A 19,742-nucleotide genomic window follows, 5' to 3' on the forward strand; every position below is an offset into this window, starting at 1 on the left:
TTTAGTAAAAAAAAATAAAACATTATGCATAAACACTACCCTCAGTTCTCTCCTCCCGCAGCACACGCATGCGCAGATTGCGTCGCTCACAGTGCAAAATGCCCGTAAGTTGCAAACTTTTAAGTAATTAGTTTTTTTCCCCTCTTAGCTATGCCACCATTGCGCTTTGTGGCGGAGTTTCTGCCATCACACAATAACGGGCCCACGATGTAAACTCTCGCAGTCGTGTCGCTGATATGTATAAGCAGTCCGTTATGGTCGTGTCTTATTTGTGGAAACAGTATCAAATAAGTATGTGTAAGCATAATCTCTTGCAAAACAACTTCCTGCCGAGAAACAGCCCTCTCCTTATTGTCGAAATTTAGTCCTTTCTGTTGATGTGTTCATGTGTTTACGTTGTGTATCCTCATCGTCTTTGGGGGCCACCGAGACGTCACTTGTAGCTAGATATTCAATTTCAAATACTTTCACTTTGACTGAAACCGGTGCAGATGCGTCCCAATAGATTTGTGTAATCCCACTGTATTTTTATAGCTGTTCTCACAATTGCTCGTTCGTTGTTTTTATGCATTTCTAACTCACCTGACACTATTTGTATCCCTTTAAGAATACAAATAGCATGGCATGGCTGGTTATCTGAGTGAATGCAATAAGCCAAACAAATTTGGTGCATAACAGAACCAGGTGTAAACACACATAAAAATTTGATTTCACATTGAATGTGAGAAATTGTTTGCATTTTCCAATCTATTTTTTTTTAAGCTGGCCAAAGACCTCCTCCATCCTTCAACTGACCACGAGCGAAGACAGCATAAAAAGAAAAGACTTGTCCAGAGCCCGAACTCCTACTTTATGGACGTCAAGTGCCCGGGTACACATACAACACAGTACATCTTAAACGCATTCATAGACATGTTAAGTGTTAAACTGTTTGATGCCATTTCTTCAAAGGCTGCTACAAGATCACCACGATGTTCAGCCATGCACAGACGGTGGTGCTTTGTGTGGGATGCTCAACAGTACTGTGCCAGCCAAAAGGAGGAAAGGCCAGACTGACTGAGGGTAACACTATCATTATTACTAAAGCTACGATTGTTCAGCCACTTCAAAAGTTCTCCGTATCCTACCCTGTACGTCAACCACACTGTAGTAGAAAGCAGTCTAATTCCTTTTGTTTTCTGCTTCACAGGCTGCTCGTTCCGGAGGAAGCAGCATTAAAATGGCATTCCACACTTATTCACGTTTGTAGCCAAGTCGAGCGTTCCACGAATGAATGTAAAGTGCTGATCGGGCTCGTCCCGATACGGATGTTCAGCTTTTATGTGAAATTGACAAAAATCAATAAAGAGAGTCATTTTAAAAAGTTGAAATGCCGTGAGACTTTATTTAACAAATGACCAACACCGTTTGTCGTGACATTACCTTCACAGAAAGCATACAATTGTCCTTTCGGAACATTTGTGCCGTTAATTTGAGAAAGACGTACAAAGAAATGACGTTGATCTGAAATACGAGAACGCAAGACAGGAAACAGATATCATTTTGCTAACATTAGAAACGCACATGTCCGTTTGTTCCCATCCATCCATCCATCCATCCATCTTCCGCTTCTCCGGGGATTGGGTCACGGGGGCAGCAGCTTAAGCAGAGAAACCCAGACGTCCCTGTCCGCGGCCACTTCCTCCAGCTCTTCTGGGGGGACCCCGAGGCGTTCCCAGGCCAGCCGAGAAACATAGTCTCTCCAACGTGTCCTGGGAACACCTCACCAGGGAGGCGTCCAGGAGGCATCCTAACCAGATGCCCGAGCCACCTCATCTGACTCCTCTCAATGCGGAGGAGCAGCGGTTCTACTCTGAGCCCCTCCCGGATGACCGAGCTTCTCACCCTATCTCTAAGGGAGAGCCCAGACACACTGCGGAGGAAAGTCATTTCGGCCGCTTGTATTCGTGATCTCATTCTTTCGGTCACTACCCACAGCTCGTGACCATAGGTGAGGGTAGGAACATAGACTGACCGGTAAATCGAGAGCTTTGCCTTCTGGCTCAGCTCCTTTTTCACCACGACGGGCCGGTGCAGAGCCCGCATCACTGCAGACGCCGCACCGATCCGTCTGTCAATATCCTGCTCCATTCTTCCCTCACTCTTTAACAAGACCCCAAGATATTTGAATTCCTCCACTTGGGGAAGGATCTCATTCCCGACCTGGAGAGGGCAATCCACCCTTTTCCGGCCGAGGACCATGGTCTCGGATTTGGAGGTGCTGATTCTCATCCCAGCCGCTTCACACTCGGCTGGGAACCGCTCCAGTGAGAGCTGAAGGTCACGGCCCGACGACGCTAACAGAACCACATCGTCCGCAAAAAGCAGAGACCCGATTCTGAGGTCGCCAAAACGGACCCCCTCAACGCCCTGGCTGCGCCTAGAGATTCTGTCCATAAAAATTATGAACAGAATCGATGACAAAGGGCAGCCCTGACGGAGTCCAATCCTCACAGGAAACATGTCCGACTTACTGCCGGCAATACGGACCAAACTCTGACACCGGTCATACAGACACCGAAATGCCCATATCAAGAGGTCCAGCACTCCATACTCCTGGAGCACCCCCCACAAGAGTCCTCAAAGGACACGGTCGAACGTCTTCTCCAAGTCCACAAAACACATGTAGACCGGTTGGGCGAACTCCCATGCACCCTCCAGGATCCTGCTGAGGGTATAGAGCTGGTCTACTGTTCCACGGCCAGGACGAAAACCACACTGCACCTCCTGAATCCAAGATTCGATTATCCGGCGGATCCTCCTCTCCAGTAACCCCAAATAGACCTTACCAGGGAGGCTGAGGAGTGTGATCCCCTTATAGTTGGAACACACCCTCCGGTTCCCCTTCTTAAAGAGGGGGACCACCACCCCGATCTGCCAGCCCAGAGGCACTGCCCCCGATGTCCATGCAATGCTGCAGAGGCGTGTCAACCAAGACAACCCCACAACATCCAGAGCCTTGAGGAACTCGGGACAAACTTCATCCACCCCCGGGGCCTTGCCACAGAGGAGTTTTTTGACCACCTCGGCAACCTCAGCCCCAGAAATGGGAGGCCCCACGTCCGAGCTCCCCAACTCTGCTTCCTCATCGGAAGGCGTGTCGGTAAGATTGAGGAGGCCCTCGAAGTATTCCCCCCCACCGACTCACGACGTCCCTAGATGAGGTCAGCAGAGCCCCGCCCTCACCATACACGGTATTGACAGTGCACCACTCCCCCCACCCCCCCGAGCCGCCGGATGGTGGACCAGAAACTCTTCGAGGCCGTCCGGAAATCATTCTCCATGGCCTCCCCAAACTCCTCCCAAGCCCGAGTTTTTGCCTCAGCAACCGCCGAGGCCGCGTTCCGCTTGGCCCGTCGGTACCCATCAGCTGCTTCCAGAGTCTCACTGGCCAAAAAGGCCCGATAGGACTCCTTCTTCAGCTTGACGGCTTCCCTCACCACTGGTGTCCACCAGCGGGTTCGGGTATTCCCGCCACGACAGGCACCAACCACCTTACGGCCACAGCTCTGGTCGGCCGCCTCAACAATGGAGGCACGGAGCATGGCCTATTTGGGCTCAATGTCCACCACCTCCCCCGGGACATGGTTGAAGCTCTTCTGGAGGTGGGAGTTGAAACTCTTTCTGACAGGGGATTCCGCCAGACGTTCCCAGCAGACCCTCACAATACGTTTGGGCCTGCCAGGTCTGACCGGCTTCCTCCCCCACCAGCGGAGCCAACTCACCACCAGGTGGTGATTAGTTGACAGCTCCGCCCCTCTCTTCACCCGAGTGTTCAGGACATACGGCCGCAAGTCGACGATGCAACCACAAAGTCGATCATCGAGCTGCGGCCTAGGGTGTCCTGGTGCCAAGTGCACATATGGACACTCTTATGCCTGAACATGGTGTTTGTTATGGACAGTCCGTGACAAGCACAGAAGTCCAATAACAAAACACCACTCTGATTCAGATCGGGGGGGCCGTTCCTCCCAATCACGCCCCTCCAGGTCTCACTGTCATTGCCCGTGTGAGCATTGAAGTCCCCCAGCAGGACGAGGGAGTCTCGTTTGTTCCCCCGGATTTTAAATCATGAAAATAAAAATTAACAACCTTTGGAAGCTGAATGCCACCATTTTGGAGTATAGTCGTACAACAGGGTCTTTATAGGCATGAGTCAACTGTAAACACTAACAAGAACCCCCGCGTGTTTCACAAAGAGATGAGATTCTACACTACAATCACTGTGTCTGGCATTGCACTCTGGAGGGCTCATCTTCCTCGTATGCTTCGGCGTAGTTTTTCTGCTGTGACTGTGAGTCTACTTCACAGAGGTCCACCTCCTCCATTTCATCGGTTATCATCACATCTTCTCTGGGGGGAAGCAGTCTTTCCAGCTGGAACATGAGATGCTCTGGGAGCCATTGTTTCTCTGGGAACTCCACCTAAAGGATAAGTGATTGTCAGCCAATTGTTTCACGTGTCCAAAAAAAAAAAAAAAAAAGGTCCAACTTCATAGATGCGTCACTTTGAAAATGATTTGCAGTTAAGTCTCTTACCTGGAACTGAATGATAAGCTGCCCCCTTTCATAAGGATCCTTGTATATCGGCATACCCTCGTTCTGTACACATTTCATGTCGTTGTGCTTAATTACCTCACCTGTTGATAAAAAAAATGTCACAAGTTAGTATAGTCACGCAACAAATATTCCCAGCTCAAAACGCCAGGTAAACCAACTCCGGAACAGCGGACATGAGCACTGTACCTGGCTGTGAACTGATGATGAGCGTCCTGTCGTCTAACGTCTGGACGGTCTTCTTGAAACCACACAGGGCCTCTGCAAGTTTGAGCTCCATCTTCATGATTAAATTTTCATCTTGTCTCTGGAAAACTGGGTGGTCCTTCTGATCCAGGACAGTGATTACATCACCCGGCTCCAGTCCAGGTTCTTGGTCGCCCTCGCCGTGAAATGTGATTTTCTGCCCATCTTTCATACCTGTAAAACAAATATTTATTTTCAGTTTAGATTGTTTAGGAACACATTCAAACGTGCCCTCGTAGATAATTGGGGTGGCTCACCTTTCTCGATGTGAACTTCAAGGATTTTCTTCTTGCGCTCTACTTTGTGTCCATTGCAGTTCTTGCAGCGGTCCTTCGAGTTAAACCTCTCGCCTTGTCCCTGGCAGTCGGGACACATGCTTTGGATCTGCTGAATCATGCCCGGTCCAATCTGCTGCACTTTAATTTGGACGCCTCTTCCTTTGCAATTTGTGCATTTCTCCAAGGTACCCTTTTTCCCACCGTAACCTGTGAACGGAGACGGGTCGCAGACAACTTCATTTTTTAATGCTGCTGAACACACATTAGTGTTGCGGACATCTGTTTCAGTTCAATTGTGAGGGCTTACCGTCACATTTCTCACAAATGACGCTCTTCTGAAGTCCGAGCTTCCTTGTTGACCCATTGTACATCTCCTCCAGAGTAACACTGAGCTGGTGGACTACATTCTTCCCTAAAGGAAACAGAAAACAGTGATGTTCGGACGGCTGTAGTCACTAAAAATAGAATCTCGATGAAGTTTTATGCATATATAATATATTTCACCTCTTCTCTCTCTTTGCATCCGTCCACCACCTCCGAAGAACATGTTGAACATGTCCATTGGAGATGTTCCTCCGCCCATGCCTCCTTCTTTAATGGCTTGTTCCCCTCCTTGGTCATAGAGGTCCCTCTTCTTTGGATCAGACAGCACCTCATAGGCTTGAGATATGAGCTTGAACTGCATAAATAAATATATAAAGGAAAGAAACATTAAGTCACTTTAAAACAGTTCTGAGGTTAGACTAAAACACAAGATAACTCTCTCTGGTAACTGATAATGACAAATAGATTGATTACCGACTTTTGTGACGAGTTTTATTTATAAATATGTCAGCTTGATAATATGATAAATTCACAATCTCTTTAAACCCTGAGTGTACCCTTCAGACCCTCAGTAACAGGCTAATATTTCCCAGCCAGGCGTCAACAGAGGAGCTGCAGGACTGGATGGTTCCAGAAAGCTCTCAGTGCGAGTTAAAATTAGACTGAACATTCCCCGCAGCGCCCACTAGCGGCACCGGGTGACACCGTGGAAAAGCTCCCCGCGTCACTCACCCTCTCTCCTTCACTCGGGTTCTTGTCAGGGTGATATTTCAACGCGAGTTTTCTGTAAGCCTTTTTGATTTCGTCCGCCGAGGCTTTTGGGCTCACACCCAGGAGATCGTAGAAGCCGGTTTCGTGCACCATGGTGATCAATCTGTAAAATAATAACGCAAATTAAACATGCTACATGCTATACATTGAATTGTATTGGGATTTTTTTTTCTCCCGGACCTCATCGTTTAAATCAAAAGTCTACAACGACAAAAAAAAAAAAAAAAAAACCTAAAAACATGTCAAGACTTTGACGTTATGAAATACTACACACGCTATGTTCATATTAACCAGACCACGCACGTATGTTAGCTTTAAACATGACATTGTGTGGATGCTAAAAGTCAGTAAGCCACCAGACGTCTCACTTGGACAATACGTTTTCACTGAGGCAGCACGTGTAGATGAATAACCAGGCGTCAGGTCGGTAACATTTCGCTTGAATGAAACAACCTTCACAATGAACCAATTTAGCTGAACGGTCGTTTCAAACCGGTGTAAAGGATACTTACTTGCCAAATGTCCGTGGTCCTTGCTTTGCTGGCGCGCGAGTTACTCTGACACTGACTGTCTGAGGGGGGGGGACGGCTCCGTCTTCAGGCTTTATAACCTCACCGCTGTACAGAACTTTCTGGAGAGCTCTGAGAGGAAAAACCGGATGTGTCGTTAGCTCCGAGAGACTGCAGTTTAGAACAGACCGGCGCATAAAAGGCAAGAGGGAGGAGGGGTGGAGCTGCCATTTCAGCTTCCTAAACGTCTTGACCCAATTTCCAGAGGGGTCGTGTTACCTCGGTGTGGAGCACAGTGGGTGGAGGTATTGCAAAGCATTGGACGCCAAACAGCCCGAAATAAAACTGTGGTCAAGTGAGCAGGCGTTCGTCTTTTCCTGATTTAAAGTGCGCCCGTATTACAGAATTTATGGCAAATGCAGGAAGTCCATGATGAGCGTGCAAATATTTTACTCAATTGTAAAATCCTTTTGATCCATAATTTCTGACAAAGGTTCATACACTTGAACTCAGGACCATCCTGACTGTTCACTCACTCAGTATCAAACATATTCACTGTCTCATTTTGGAGAAATTCAGCCTCAAAGTTCATTATTTTGAAGTGAAAAAGGCATTGTGCGCGATATTTATGCTACTGTAAAATCCCTTTGATCCATAATTTCTGACAAAGGTTGATACACATGAACTCGGGAACATTTTGACTGTTTACTCACTCAGTATCAAGCATATTCACTGTATTATTTTGGAGAAATTCAGCCTCAAAGTTCATTATTTTGAAGTGAAAAGGGCATTATGCGCATTACATCAGACAGGTTTGCAAGAACTGATTCTATATCAAACACTGTCACTGCAGTTTAATTCTTTTGATACGTCTCAAATAATTTTGTTCTATTTCTGAAGAATGCGAAATTCAAAGTCATGACAGAAACTTTGACTGATTGACTCGCTTAGTGAATTTTTTGTAAAAAAACCTCTTTGTAAACCAATTCTCTATACGCTAAAACAAGTAAATCATTATTTTATTTATCATAAGAACAATTGTTAGTGGTGGCAGTAGTGGTAAATCTAATATTTTCAACTTTCTGTTGGTGATTAACACAGAGACCAGCTGTGCCATGTGCTAAGCAGTCAAACCACCACTTAAAGGGCCTGACTTAACAAACTGGGTAAGTTGTTTAAAAGGTTTTCTCCGCACATTTTGCATGCCTTGTTTTAAAGTGGATGACGGCAAGCAAGAGCCTAAAAGGATGAGAAATGACAGCTAATCATCTGTGCTAGGACAATCTGAGGTTAACTCCTCAGCCATAGGTATATGCATGTTTTCCTATCAAGAATTCCAAAAAGAAAGTGTGCATTAGATTGAGATTTCAACAATGACAACATTTTGATCTGGAGAATAATCAAATGAAGATAGTCATCAAAAGGTTGTAGAACAGTACATAATTTACTTAGTGATTACCATGAAGAAAGCAAAAACATTTCTCGCCTTTGCCCTTTTACAGATTCAGTGTGACACCTGTTGCAGGTGGTTCTATGTTGAGTTGCATCGACATGGACTCGGAAACATTTCAGCAGGCAGAGAGTAGTGAATGGAATTGTGTGATTTGTGAACAATGAATAAACAACGTCAACAATGATTTCAGACTATATCTACAGTTTATAGTCACTTCCTGCTCACACATCCACATTTTATTAGTGAATGATGTTATTTGTTTCCCAAATGTGGAGTGGAGACATGGAGGGTTTGTAATGATGTTTTCAGTTTTCAGCTGAGTTGTTTAGTTTTCCCTCTGTTGGGAGTGTAATCCTCTTGATTTGGTCAGCTTCATTCTTATTTTGAACAAATAAACAAAACCGATATTTAAAAAAAAAAAGGAATCTCCCTTTACAAACTAAAAATGTGAACTTTGAGGCTGATTACTAAACGGTAAGGATGGTCCTGAGTTCAAGTGTACACGCCTTTGTCAGAAATTATGGATCAAAGGGATTTTACAGTTGAGTAAAATATTTGCACACTCCGTATCATGGACTTCCTGCATTTGCCATAAATTCTGTAATACGGCCGCACTTTAAATCAGGAAAAGACGAACGCCTGCTCACTTGACCGCAGTGAAATAAAAGTGGATGGTGTTTCTGTTACATAAGAGCAAACATGGCAAACCTTACAACTGTGTCATAACGATCTCTGGGACATTCCTTCTCATGCATCTCATGCCATGGGAGTATGGACAAAAATGAAAGTCAATGGGAAATGTTTCGTGATATACTGCCGAATAAAGACCCCAAAAATGCGTCTGTAGACAAACAGACGGTAGCAAGAAATACTGCAAAGATGGCCCTCGGATTATTAGCAGTGCTGCTGTGGCGAAGAAGCCCGAGAGGCAGGAGTCCTCTAAAACGGAAAGGTCACGCTGGAGACGTGCGCACCAGAGGCCAGCGGCCTAAAGGAGCGAGCACTTGAATAATTTAATTCTCTTGGACTTTTTGTCTGTGATCTTGACTGGTTTCCCTGATCCTCCGCCACTGCTGAGTTTATAAAAGGATGCTACGATATATCAAAGAATCTTTGTTTTTGTTTTCCCCATTTATAAGACAATAGTGTGCAACTGATACATATATGTTCTATGATATCTAACAGATGTGTTATAAACGCCAGCAGAATTATTCCCCATTGTGAGCAGGCACTGCAGGTCAAGCTACAAACCACTGCTGTTGATGGGGCACAAGTCTTATGCATGGGCAGATAGAAAAGGAACCAGGCCTCATTCCTCATTGATCCTCTTCTGGTCAGCAGATCAGGGCAGCGTCTCATCCACACATGAACCGGTGACCTCTGCTCGCAGTAAGGCCCTCGGATTATTAGCAGTGCTGCTGTGGCGAAGAAGCCCGAGAGGCAGGAGTCCTCTAAAACGGAAAGGTCACGCTGGAGATGTGCACACCAGAGGCCAGCGGCCTAAAGGAGCGAGCACTTGAATAATTTAATTCTCTTGGACTTTTTGTCTGTGATCTTGACTGGTTTCCCTGATCCTCCGCCACTGCTGTCAGTCTACCAAGGGGAAGAATGTGATGAAGTCAGCATTAGTCACACCAAGTGTAGCATCTATTTTAAGAGAGTCCCAACTACTTACCGTTGTTATAAATTGGCTTTATTCTTAGACTTTATGTATTCATATTCTGTAGTTCTCTAGATAATCTATTTTCCTAGTTTGTACGGTACACTCTGCTCATACAACGCAAATGTATGTCCAACACTTTAAGATGACGTAGCGGGATAAAATAACTGGGTCAGATAAAGCGGCTCTTAGGACAGATAGGTCTGGTGCAGTAGATGCACGCCTGAAACAACACTCACACACACACACATCGCTTATCACATCCAAAGAACATGACAAAGACGGTGGATGGCCTGCTCACAGCATGAGTAAATATTCAATGATGCGTCGTCAAATGTAGGTACAACCTCTGAGATAAAGGTGAACATAAATATGAAATGTTTCCGGATCTCGGGACTTGGTCGGACGGATTTCATGCGAGAACTCTGTCTCTCCAAGTCCAGCGCTGATACTTGACCTGTGACCTCCAATAAATACTTTGTTTAACTTAAGACTGCTCCAACTGATTCTTGGGCTTCCAATATAAAGAATCGGGCTAACACCGTCTTTGAGCTCAGATTGTGTAATATGTCTCTTCCCATGGTATAAAAAGCCTTCAGTGACAGAAAAAGAAAAGCAGAGGTTCAATCTACACGTCTTGTATATTGGCCATTTGCTGTCTTACTTTCAGGGCAAAAACACTCAACTCACCTCTTCTACGTTTAAGCCAGACTTTGCGCTCGTCTCCAAGAACTTAACCCCATAGTCGATAGCCAGCTAGAGGAGATAAAATCCAATGTTTGGCTCACTGACTGATCAGATAACTGAATTTGTTTTTACTAATGGCTGGCTGCAGGGACTCACTTTTTCACCTTTGTCTTTAGACACCTGTCTCCTGTCACTCATGTCACATTTGTTGCCCAGGACCATCTTCTCCACATCCGATGAGGCATGCTGAGACAGTTGTAAAGTCTCATTAGAAAAGGCTGATGCAAAACACTGAGCGTCACATGAAATTTTGTCCTATTCAAAACGCTCATTTTACCGGTTATGCATTCATTCATTCGAGAGACAGAGAGAGAGACAGTGTTTTGCTAGTAATAGAAATTCAGAGCTCACCTCTTCAATGTTCCGTATCCAGTTTTTTATGTTGTCAAAGGACTTCTTGTTACAGATGTCATAGACCAACATAATGCCCTGAGAAATCAAAAACACCAAGAAAACCACATGAGAGACACATGAGCTCTGATTTTAAAGGGTAAGGCAGATTTACAGTCACAAGTTGGAAATGAGGGGACTTACCATCGCTCCCCTGTAGTAAGCTGTGGTGATGGTGCGAAACCTCTCCTGCCCTGCAGTGTCCCTGAGCACATGAAGCAAAAAAAAAGCGACCAGGTTCACAAGGAAGCCCTTCTCTCAAAGAGCAGTTACACTTTCACTTTTTCTTAAAAGGGGAAGCCCATTGGAATTTACCACTTACCAAATCTGGAGTTTGACTCGCTTTCCATCCAGCTCTATTGTTCTGATCTTGAAGTCTATCCCTGCATTTGAATACACAAGTCCAGACAGAGCAGCATAAGCTAATGCTTACTGCGCTGATCACTGACATGACATCATCAAAGATGACACCGAGTCAACACAGCAGACTAGGTATTTCCCAAACATGTGATTGTGCCTTGAAACCAAAACATCTAATGTGAAAATGTAGTAGAACATCAGTTAAGATCGCAGCAAAACGAGCAGCAGTAAAATATTATCATGGTGATTATGCAAATTACAACAATATCATAGCAGTACTGATGTGCACAATATAATGTGATAGGCTATAGCTCTCAAAGGTCAAAAGTCTAAACTATATATTTTCCATATTATATCTGGCCTTACTGATAAGCCTACAGAAAATAATGATCATTTGTCTCTCAGTCCCACTGCCCAGCTCTAAGCTAATTTAGAAATAACGGGTCTGCATGATATGAATTAAGAAAAAGAAAAAAACCCAACTTACAGGAATTACTGCTAGTAGAAAATCACCTAATAAGCTCTGTATAACGTTGTGTTTAATAGGTGTGAATTTTCCTTTAGGGGCGTCCGCAGGGTACTCACCTATTGTGGATATGAAGGTGGTATTGAAGGAGTCCTCGCTGAATCTGAACAGCAGACACAGAAAGATAGATGGATGGATACTTTATTAATCCCGAGGGAAATTTAAGGATCCAGTAGCTCATACAGTCAGTGCAACAGACAGACACAGAATACACAAATCACTGATTAAAAACATGTCTTACCGACTGCACCATCTCCGATGAGCAACAGTTTAAAGAGATAATCGTACGTTTTTGCCATTTAAATGGATCTTGTGCTCTAACGTTATCGATATCCAACGGCGGTCGCGAGCCGGCTGGGATCACCGGTCTGGAAATCAGCTGTCTGTTCGCGATTGGCAGCAGAGCAGACCGGTGCCGTGAAGGGGTGACGTAATACTTAGCTTTGCAACATGGGTAGTGTAGTCCACGGCTTCAATAGATGTAGGCTACAAGAAAAGGAACCGTGGAAAATTAAAGGTTATTTAGATATTCTCCTTTTTAATACGTTCAACAATAAATTGAGCACAATTAAGCGTGCAGAAATCCAAAAGTTCTACTGGAACTGGAGTCACACTCCAAAAAAGGTGTCAAAATTTGGATTTAGTAAAAAAAAAAAAAAACAAAATGCACACGTTTTAGCGATAAACACTACCCTCAGTTCTCTCGTCCCGCAGCACACGCATGCGCAGATTGCGTCGCTCACAGTGCAAAATGCCCGTAAGTTGCAAACTTTTAAGTAATTAGTTTTTTTCCCCTCTTAGCTATGCCACCATTGCGCTTTGTGGCGGAGTTTCTGCCATCACACAATAACGGGCCCACGATGTAAACTCTCGCAGTCGTGTCGCTGATATGTAGCAGAAGATAAAGTTAGCAAATGTAGCAGTCCGTTACGGTCGGGTCTTATTTGTGGAAACAGTATCAAATAAGTAGCCTATGTGTAAGCATAATCTGTTGCAAAACAACTTCCTGCCGAGAAACAGCCCTCTCCTTATTGTCGGAATTTAGTCCTTTCTGTTGATAATTCACCACTGCTTTTAAAGAAAAGCTCATGTGTTTACGTCTTTGGGGGCCACCGAAACGTCACTTGTAGCTAGATATTCAATTTAAATTTCAAATACTTTCACTTTGACTGAACCCGGTGCAGATGCGTCCCAATAGATTTGTGTAATCCCACTGTATTTTTATAGCTGTTCTCACAATTGCTCGTTCGTTGTTTTTATGCATTTCTAACTCACCTGACACTATTTGTATCCCTTTAAGAATACAAATAGCATGGCATGGCTGGTTATCTGAGTGAATGCAATAAGCCAAACAAATTTGGTGCATAACAGAATCAGGTGTAAACACACATAAAAATTTGATTTCACATTGAATGTGAGAAATTGTTTGCATCTTCCAATCTATTTTTTTTTAAGCTGGCCAAAGACCTCCTCCATCCTTCAACTGACCACGAGCGAAGACAGCATAAAAAGAAAAGACTTGTCCAGAGCCCGAACTCCTACTTTATGGACGTCAAGTGCCCGGGTACACATACAACACAGTACATCTTAAACGCATTCATAGACACGTTAAGTGTTAAACTGTTTGATGCCATTTCTTCAAAGGCTGCTACAAGATCACCACGATGTTCAGCCATGCACAGACGGTGGTGCTTTGTGTGGGATGCTCAACAGTACTGTGCCAGCCAAAAGGAGGAAAGGCCAGACTGACTGAGGGTAACACTATCATTATTACTAAAGCTACGATTGTTCAGCCACTTCAAAAGTTCTCCGTATCCTACCCTGTACGTCAACCACACTGTAGTAGAAAGCAGTCTAATTCCTTTTGTTTTCTGCTTCACAGGCTGCTCGTTCCGGAGGAAGCAGCATTAAAATGGCATTCCACACTTATTCACGTCTGTAGCCAAGTCGAGCGTTCCACGAATGAATGTAAAGTGCTGATCGGGCTCATCCCGATACGGATGTTCAGCTTTTATGTGAAATTGACAAAAATCAATAAAGAGAGTCATTTTAAAAAGTTGAAATGCCGTGAGACTTTATTTAACAAATGACCAACACCGTTTGTCGTGACATTACCTTCACAGAAAGCATACAATTGTCCTTTCGGAACATTTGTGCCGTTAATTTGAGAAAGACGTACAAAGAAATGACGTTGATCTGAAATACGAGAACGCAAGGCAGGAAACACAGATATCATTTTGCTAACATTAGAAACGCACATGTCCGTTTGTTCCCCCGGATTAAAATCATGAAAATAAAATTAACAACCTTTGGAAGCTGAATGCCACCATTTCAGAGTACAGTCGTACAACAGGGTCTTTATAGGCATGAGTCAACTGTAAACACTAACAAGAACCCCCGCGTGTTTCACAAAGAGATGAGATTCTACACTACAATCACTGTGTCTGGCATTGCGCTCTGGAGGCCTCGTCTTCCTCGTATGCTTCGGCGTAGCCTTTCTGCCGTGACTGCGACTGTACCTCACAGAGGTCCTCCTCCTCCATTTCATCGGTTATCATCACATCTTCTCTGGGGGGAAGCAGTCTTTCCAGCTGGAACATGAGATGCTCTGGGAGCCATTGTTTCTCTGGGAACTCCACCTAAAGGATAAGTGATTGTCAGCCAATTGTTTCACGTGTCCAAAAAAAAAAAAAAAAAAAAAGGTCCAACTTCATAGATGCGTCACTTTGAAAATGATTTGCAGTTAAGTCTCTTACCTGGAACTGAATGATAAGCTGCCCCCTTTCATAAGGATCCTTGTATATCGGCATACCCTCCTTCTGCACACATTTCCTGTCGTTGTGCTTAATTACCTCACCTGTTGATAAAAAATGTCACAAGTTAGTATAGTCACGCAACAAATATTCCCAGCTCAAAACGCCAGGTAAACCAACTCCGGAACAGCGGACATGAGCACTGTACCTGGCTGTGAATTGATGATGAGCGTCCTGTCGTCTAACGTCTGGACGGTCTTCTTGAAACCACACAGGGCCTCTGCAAGTTTGAGCTCCATCTTCATGATTAAATTTTCATTTTGTCTCTGGAAAACTGGGTGGTCCTTCTGATCCAGGACAGTGATTACATCACCCGGCTCCAGTCCAGGTTCTTGGTCGCCCTCGCCGTGAAATGTGATTTGCTGCGCATCTCATACCTGAAAAACAAATATTGTTTTATCAGTTTAGATTGTTTAGGAAGACATTCGCTATTGAGACCCCCCCCCCCCCCCCAAATGTGCCCTCGTAGATAATCGGGGTGGCTCACCTTTCTCGATGTGAACTTAAAGGATTTCCTTCTTGCACTCTACTTTGTGTCCATTGCAGTAGAGCCCTGCACTCCCGCGGGAGTCCCGCGGAACTCGCGGGACCCAACGCAAAGCAGTGCGGCGCGGGACACATTTTGAAAGCTCATTGCGGGCGCGGGCGGGAGGGGGAGTGCCTAGTGCGGGAGCGGGCGGGAGCGGTGATAAGCTGCAGTCCCGCTAACTAAAAACGTGAGAGGAAACTGAGAAACTGAGAAGAAATAAAGCCTAACTAAAAGAAGTTCAAAAGCGCGATCTATCTCTCCTTTTATTCAGGAGATGCGCATTGCACAACGACGAGGGACAGGGCAACCTACTTAGCCTAGATAATAATTGGATTACATGTTACATTTTCAACATTCTGGGTTTAGAAAAGGTAGGATAATTAATAACACATATTGTTTTCATTCCACTTGTTTGCATTTAAATCAATGTAACGTGAGCTGTAGTAGGCTTAGATATTTATGCTCAAATCCACTCAAAGTAGGGGGCGGGGCTCCATCACGCTGTGTTTAAAATCATATTAACTAAAAATTTATACTTTTACTTCCAAGAATGGAAATGTGAGGAGTGGCATATAACATATGTACAATGTATTAGTCTTAATATTCACGGTAGATTTTGGTAGGTAGGCTTATTGCTGTAAAGCCTCAGCTGCTTGTGCCATCTAATGCGCTCCTGCACTGTGTGCCCCACGTGAAGGATCGGACAGTGGTGTGCGCAGCTAAGATCATGTTTCTTTCCTCAAGCCAATGACAAGAACTTCCGTGAGAAGTAACGCGAACGTCTGAATCATGCGGGAATTGCGGGCGGGAGCGGGACAAAATATGACAGGTGCGGGCGGGAGCGGGACTGTAAATTCTGTCCCGCGCAGGCCTCTACATTGCAGTTCTTGCAGCGGTCCTTCGAGTTAAACCTCTCGCCTTGTCCCTGGCAGTCGGGACACATGCTTTGGATCTGCTGAATCATGCCCGGTCCAATCTGCTGCACTTTAATTTGGACGCCTCTTCCTTTGCAATTTGTGCATTTCTCCAAGGTACCCTTTTTCCCACCGTAACCTGTGAACGGAGACGGGTCGCAGACAAGTTCATTTTTTAATGCTGCTGAACACACATTAGTGTTGCGGACATCTGTTTCAGTTCAATTGTGAGGGCTTACCGTCACATTTCTCACAAATGACGCTCTTCTGAAGTCCGAGCTTCCTTGTTGACCCATTGTACATCTCCTCCAGAGTAACACTGAGCTGGTGGACGACATTCTTCCCTAAAGGAAACAGAAAACAGTGATGTTCGGACGGCTGTAGTCACTAAAAATAGAATCTCGATGAAGTTTTATGCATATATAATATATTCCACCTTTTCTCTCTCTTTGCATCCGTCCACCACCTCCGAAGAACATGTTGAACATGTCCATTGGAGATGTTCCTCCGCCCATGCCTCCTTCTTTAATGGCTTGTTCCCCTCCTTGGTCATAGAGGTCCCTCTTCTTTGGATCAGACAGCACCTCATAGGCTTGAGATATGAGCTTGAACTGCATAAATAAATATATAAAGGAAAGAAACATTAAGTCACTTTAAAACAATTCTGAGGTTAGACTAAAACACAAGATAACTCTCTCTGGTAACTGATAATGACAAATAGATTGATTACCGACTTTTGTGACGAGTTTTATTTATAAATATGTCAGCTTGATAATATGATAAATTCACAATCTCTTTAAACCCTGAGTGTACCCTTCAGACCCTCAGTAACAGGCTAATATTTCCCAGCCAGGCGTCAACAGAGGAGCTGCAGGACTGGATGGTTCCAGAAAGCTCTCAGTGCGAGTTAAAATTAGACTGAACATTCCCCGCAGCGCCCACTAGCGGCACCGGGTGACACCGTGGAAAAGCTCCCCGCGTCACTCACCCTCTCTCCTTCACTCGGGTTCTTGTCAGGGTGATATTTCAACGCGAGATTACTGTAAGCCTTTTTGATTTCGTCCGCCGAGGCTTTTGGGCTCACACCCAGGAGATCGTAGAAGCCGGTTTCGTGCACCATGGTGATCAATCTGTAAAATAATAACGCAAGTTAAACATGCTACATGTGAATTGTATTGGGTTTTTTTTTCTCCCGGACCTCATCGTTCAAATCAAAAGTCTACAATGACAAAAAACAAAACAAAAAAAACATTAGAAACATGTCAAGACTGACGTTATCAAACACTACACACGCTATGTTCATATTAACCAGACCGTGCACGTATGTTAGCTTTAAACATGACATTGTGTGGAGGAAAACTCAGTAGGCCACCAGACCTCTCACTTGGAGGTTTTCACTGAGGTTTTCACTGAGGCAGCACGAATAGTTAAATGTGGTTCACTCTAGTCAGTGAGTGGCAGATATCCAATACCATTGCCAAAAGTTGCTTCACATGACCTAAAATCCCCTCTGCACACCCACAAACGGTTCACGTCGAACCACAGCTAAGTTTTATTCCACTGCTGCTACACACCACAGTTCGCTGCTCGGGTCCTTTTAAAACACACACACCATAATTAAATAACCAAGCGTCAGGTCGGTAACATTTCGCTTGAATGAAACAACCTTCACAATGAACCAATTTAGCTGAACGGTCGTTTCAAACCGGTGTAAAGGATACTTAAGGACAAGACCGTCTTTTTTACATTGGGCCCTTGATTTCACATTATAACATGATGTTCTACTCACCCCTGCTTGTTGTTGGTAATTTGGAGCTGTTCCGAAGATATTCGAGAGGCGTCTGGCTGCTCTCTTGAGATATTCGGCCATGAAACGGTTTCCTATGGACAACGTTATACAGGCACAAACTATGCTGTTTATAATTTATTAATTACTGTACACTAGCACTGATAACGTGGAGGTGTGTCGCTTACTTAAAAAAATCCGGGTTACTGTAATTTTGAATTTTAGCCGAATGAATAAATAGGCAGCAGGTCTGTGGGCTGTCTGTGGTAGTAGCACGATGATGACGTCAGTAACATCCACTTTACGACAAAAATTCAAAATTACAGTAACCCGGATTTTTTTTAAGTAAGCGACGCACCTGGAGTACGAGTACGAGTCTGACAATGGCTGTAAGGGGGGATGGGGACCAGTGGCGATTGTAGAGTCTGTGGGGGCCCCAAGCAAAAAAAATCGTAGGGGGCCCTACTGACCAGTGTTTGTCCCCAAAACATTTGACACCAACGAAAAATGTATGAAATAAAACCTCTTTTTATTCCAAACATGTTCCGAACATGAAAAACATTGTTATTTTTAAAATATACATGTAAAGAATAAATAAATAACTAAAAAAGACTAATAATAAAATTTTAAAAAAATTGAATAAAATACCGTAAATTACTTTGAAAACCCAATATAAATTTTGTACAAAAATATTTACAGTACATATTTACAAAGTATATACAGTAGTAAGTTCCTCATAAGCCCAATTTACAGTATGCACTGCTTTTAGAAATGCTGCTTACGGGCCTTGGCTTGTGCAAATGCTGATACTATGTCCTCCAGATCCAAAGACATGTTAACTAGACAATCTTTGACTAAATCATTTAAATTTAACTGTTCAAAGAAAACATGTTCACCACGAACGTTCGCCACAGTTTGAGACAGTTTATAAAGTAACTAGACAATCTTTGATTGAATGCACCTCAGCTCTCGGGGGGCCCCTAGTGGCTTGGGGCTCCAAGCAGTTGCCTGGCTTGCCTATTGACAAGGTGCGCCTCTGATGGGGACGGCTCCGTCTAGCCTCCGAAGCCTCGACGCTGTACAGAAAATTTCTGGAGAGCTCTGAGTGGAAAATCTCGCTTCCGCCACTTAATAAAAATAAATTTCGAAATACTATCTCATAATTATGAGATACTAAGTCAAATTATGAGATTCTAAGTAAAAATTATGAGATATTTTCACACAACAGTTCAGCTCTTTGGTGTGGGAAGACTGACACACAAATGGATTGTGTGTACATTGAGGACTACTTTAAACGTGGCTTTACAACAAATGAAATGCTTAATTTGCTTGCTGATTCACATGGGATTGTACTAAGCAAACGCACCCTTGAAAGGATTTTAAGCAAGAAGCAACTGGCGTAGAAAGAACAAAACCGATGTGGCTGAGGTGGCAACTGTCATTGAACAGTAACTGCAAACATCTGGTCTGTGCCATGGCTACAGGTGGATGCACCAAAAAGGACAGACAGAGAAACAGTGCGAATATTACTACAGTTACTGGATGGTGAAGGTGTCGATCTGAGGTCAAGAAACAGGCTGCGAAGGCAGGTTTACCACAGCTGTGGTCCAAACTATGTCTGGCATAGTATCTCATAATTATGGGATAGTATCTCATAATTTCGACTTAGTATCTCATAATTATGAGAAAGTATTTCTAAATTTATTTTTATTAATTGGCGGAAACGGGCTTCCATTGGGGAAAACCGGATGTTTCGTTAGCTCTGAGAGACTGCAGTTTAGAACAGACCGGCGCATAAAAGGCAAGAGGGAGGAGGGGTGGAGCTGCCAAACCAGCTTCCT

General features: G+C 44.2%; 4 protein-coding genes and 1 pseudogene across 4 annotated transcripts; 2 read left to right on the forward strand and 3 right to left on the reverse strand.

The window, feature by feature from the left end:
• The first annotated feature begins 34 nt into the window (after positions 1-34).
• Positions 35-1,370, forward strand: LOC142383999 (small ribosomal subunit protein eS27-like). The gene is made up of 4 exons (XM_075469899.1): positions 35-104; positions 763-871; positions 952-1,062; positions 1,190-1,370. Exons 1-4 carry the CDS (start codon positions 69-71, stop codon positions 1,216-1,218), a joined length of 285 nt encoding a protein of 94 aa, XP_075326014.1. The 5' UTR covers positions 35-68; the 3' UTR covers positions 1,219-1,370.
• On the reverse strand, positions 1,355-6,845 carry LOC142383995 (dnaJ homolog subfamily A member 4-like). The gene is made up of 8 exons (XM_075469895.1): positions 6,727-6,845; positions 6,176-6,317; positions 5,624-5,798; positions 5,427-5,531; positions 5,099-5,326; positions 4,785-5,015; positions 4,578-4,678; positions 1,355-4,463 (listed from the first exon to the last, which is right to left on the reverse strand). Exons 2-8 carry the CDS (start codon positions 6,305-6,307, stop codon positions 4,260-4,262), a joined length of 1,176 nt encoding a protein of 391 aa, XP_075326010.1. The 5' UTR covers positions 6,308-6,317; positions 6,727-6,845; the 3' UTR covers positions 1,355-4,259.
• A 991-nt stretch (positions 6,846-7,836) lies between these two features.
• On the reverse strand, positions 7,837-12,832 carry LOC142384001 (ras-related protein Rab-8B-like). The gene is made up of 9 exons (XM_075469900.1): positions 12,094-12,832; positions 11,919-11,977; positions 11,296-11,356; positions 11,118-11,178; positions 10,935-11,012; positions 10,680-10,769; positions 10,527-10,592; positions 10,379-10,429; positions 7,837-9,769 (listed from the first exon to the last, which is right to left on the reverse strand). The coding sequence occupies exons 1-9, from the start codon at positions 12,156-12,158 to the stop codon at positions 9,677-9,679; spliced, it is 624 nt and encodes a 207-aa protein (XP_075326015.1). The 5' UTR covers positions 12,159-12,832; the 3' UTR covers positions 7,837-9,676.
• Positions 12,513-13,922, forward strand: LOC142383998 (small ribosomal subunit protein eS27-like). Its single transcript, XM_075469898.1, has 4 exons — positions 12,513-12,616; positions 13,315-13,423; positions 13,504-13,614; positions 13,742-13,922. Exons 1-4 carry the CDS (start codon positions 12,581-12,583, stop codon positions 13,768-13,770), a joined length of 285 nt encoding a protein of 94 aa, XP_075326013.1. The 5' UTR covers positions 12,513-12,580; the 3' UTR covers positions 13,771-13,922.
• LOC142384000 (dnaJ homolog subfamily A member 4-like) lies at positions 13,907-18,017 on the reverse strand (annotated as a pseudogene).
• Between the last annotated feature and the right edge of the window lie 1,725 nt (positions 18,018-19,742).

This window comes from Odontesthes bonariensis, chromosome 7, assembly GCF_027942865.1.
Source record: "Odontesthes bonariensis isolate fOdoBon6 chromosome 7, fOdoBon6.hap1, whole genome shotgun sequence".
In the NCBI taxonomy this organism is placed as follows: domain Eukaryota; kingdom Metazoa; phylum Chordata; class Actinopteri; order Atheriniformes; family Atherinopsidae; genus Odontesthes; species Odontesthes bonariensis.

Coding starts and splice junctions, on each gene's coding strand:
- LOC142383995 (XM_075469895.1), bottom strand. CDS start 6,307: ATGGTGCACGAAACCGGCTTCTACGATCTCCTGGGTGTGAGCCCAAAA. Junction 5,532..5,623: donor GATGCAAAGAGAGAGAAGAG/GTGAAATATATT, acceptor TGTTTCCTTTAG/GGAAGAATGTAGTCCACCAG. Junction 5,016..5,098: donor TGAAGTTCACATCGAGAAAG/GTGAGCCACCCC, acceptor TTTGTTTTACAG/GTATGAAAGATGGGCAGAAA.
- LOC142383999 (XM_075469899.1), top strand. CDS start 69: ATGCGCAGATTGCGTCGCTCACAGTGCAAAATGCCC. Junction 105..762: donor GCTCACAGTGCAAAATGCCC/GTAAGTTGCAAA, acceptor TTTTTTTTTAAG/CTGGCCAAAGACCTCCTCCA. Junction 1,063..1,189: donor AAAGGCCAGACTGACTGAGG/GTAACACTATCA, acceptor TCTGCTTCACAG/GCTGCTCGTTCCGGAGGAAG.
- LOC142383998 (XM_075469898.1), top strand. CDS start 12,581: ATGCGCAGATTGCGTCGCTCACAGTGCAAAATGCCC. Junction 12,617..13,314: donor GCTCACAGTGCAAAATGCCC/GTAAGTTGCAAA, acceptor TTTTTTTTTAAG/CTGGCCAAAGACCTCCTCCA. Junction 13,615..13,741: donor AAAGGCCAGACTGACTGAGG/GTAACACTATCA, acceptor TCTGCTTCACAG/GCTGCTCGTTCCGGAGGAAG.
- LOC142384001 (XM_075469900.1), bottom strand. CDS start 12,158: ATGGCAAAAACGTACGATTATCTCTTTAAACTGTTGCTCATCGGAGAT. Junction 11,179..11,295: donor CGAGTCAAACTCCAGATTTG/GTAAGTGGTAAA, acceptor TCATGTGCTCAG/GGACACTGCAGGGCAGGAGA. Junction 10,430..10,526: donor CTGGCTTAAACGTAGAAGAG/GTGAGTTGAGTG, acceptor CTGTCACTGAAG/GCTTTTTATACCATGGGAAG.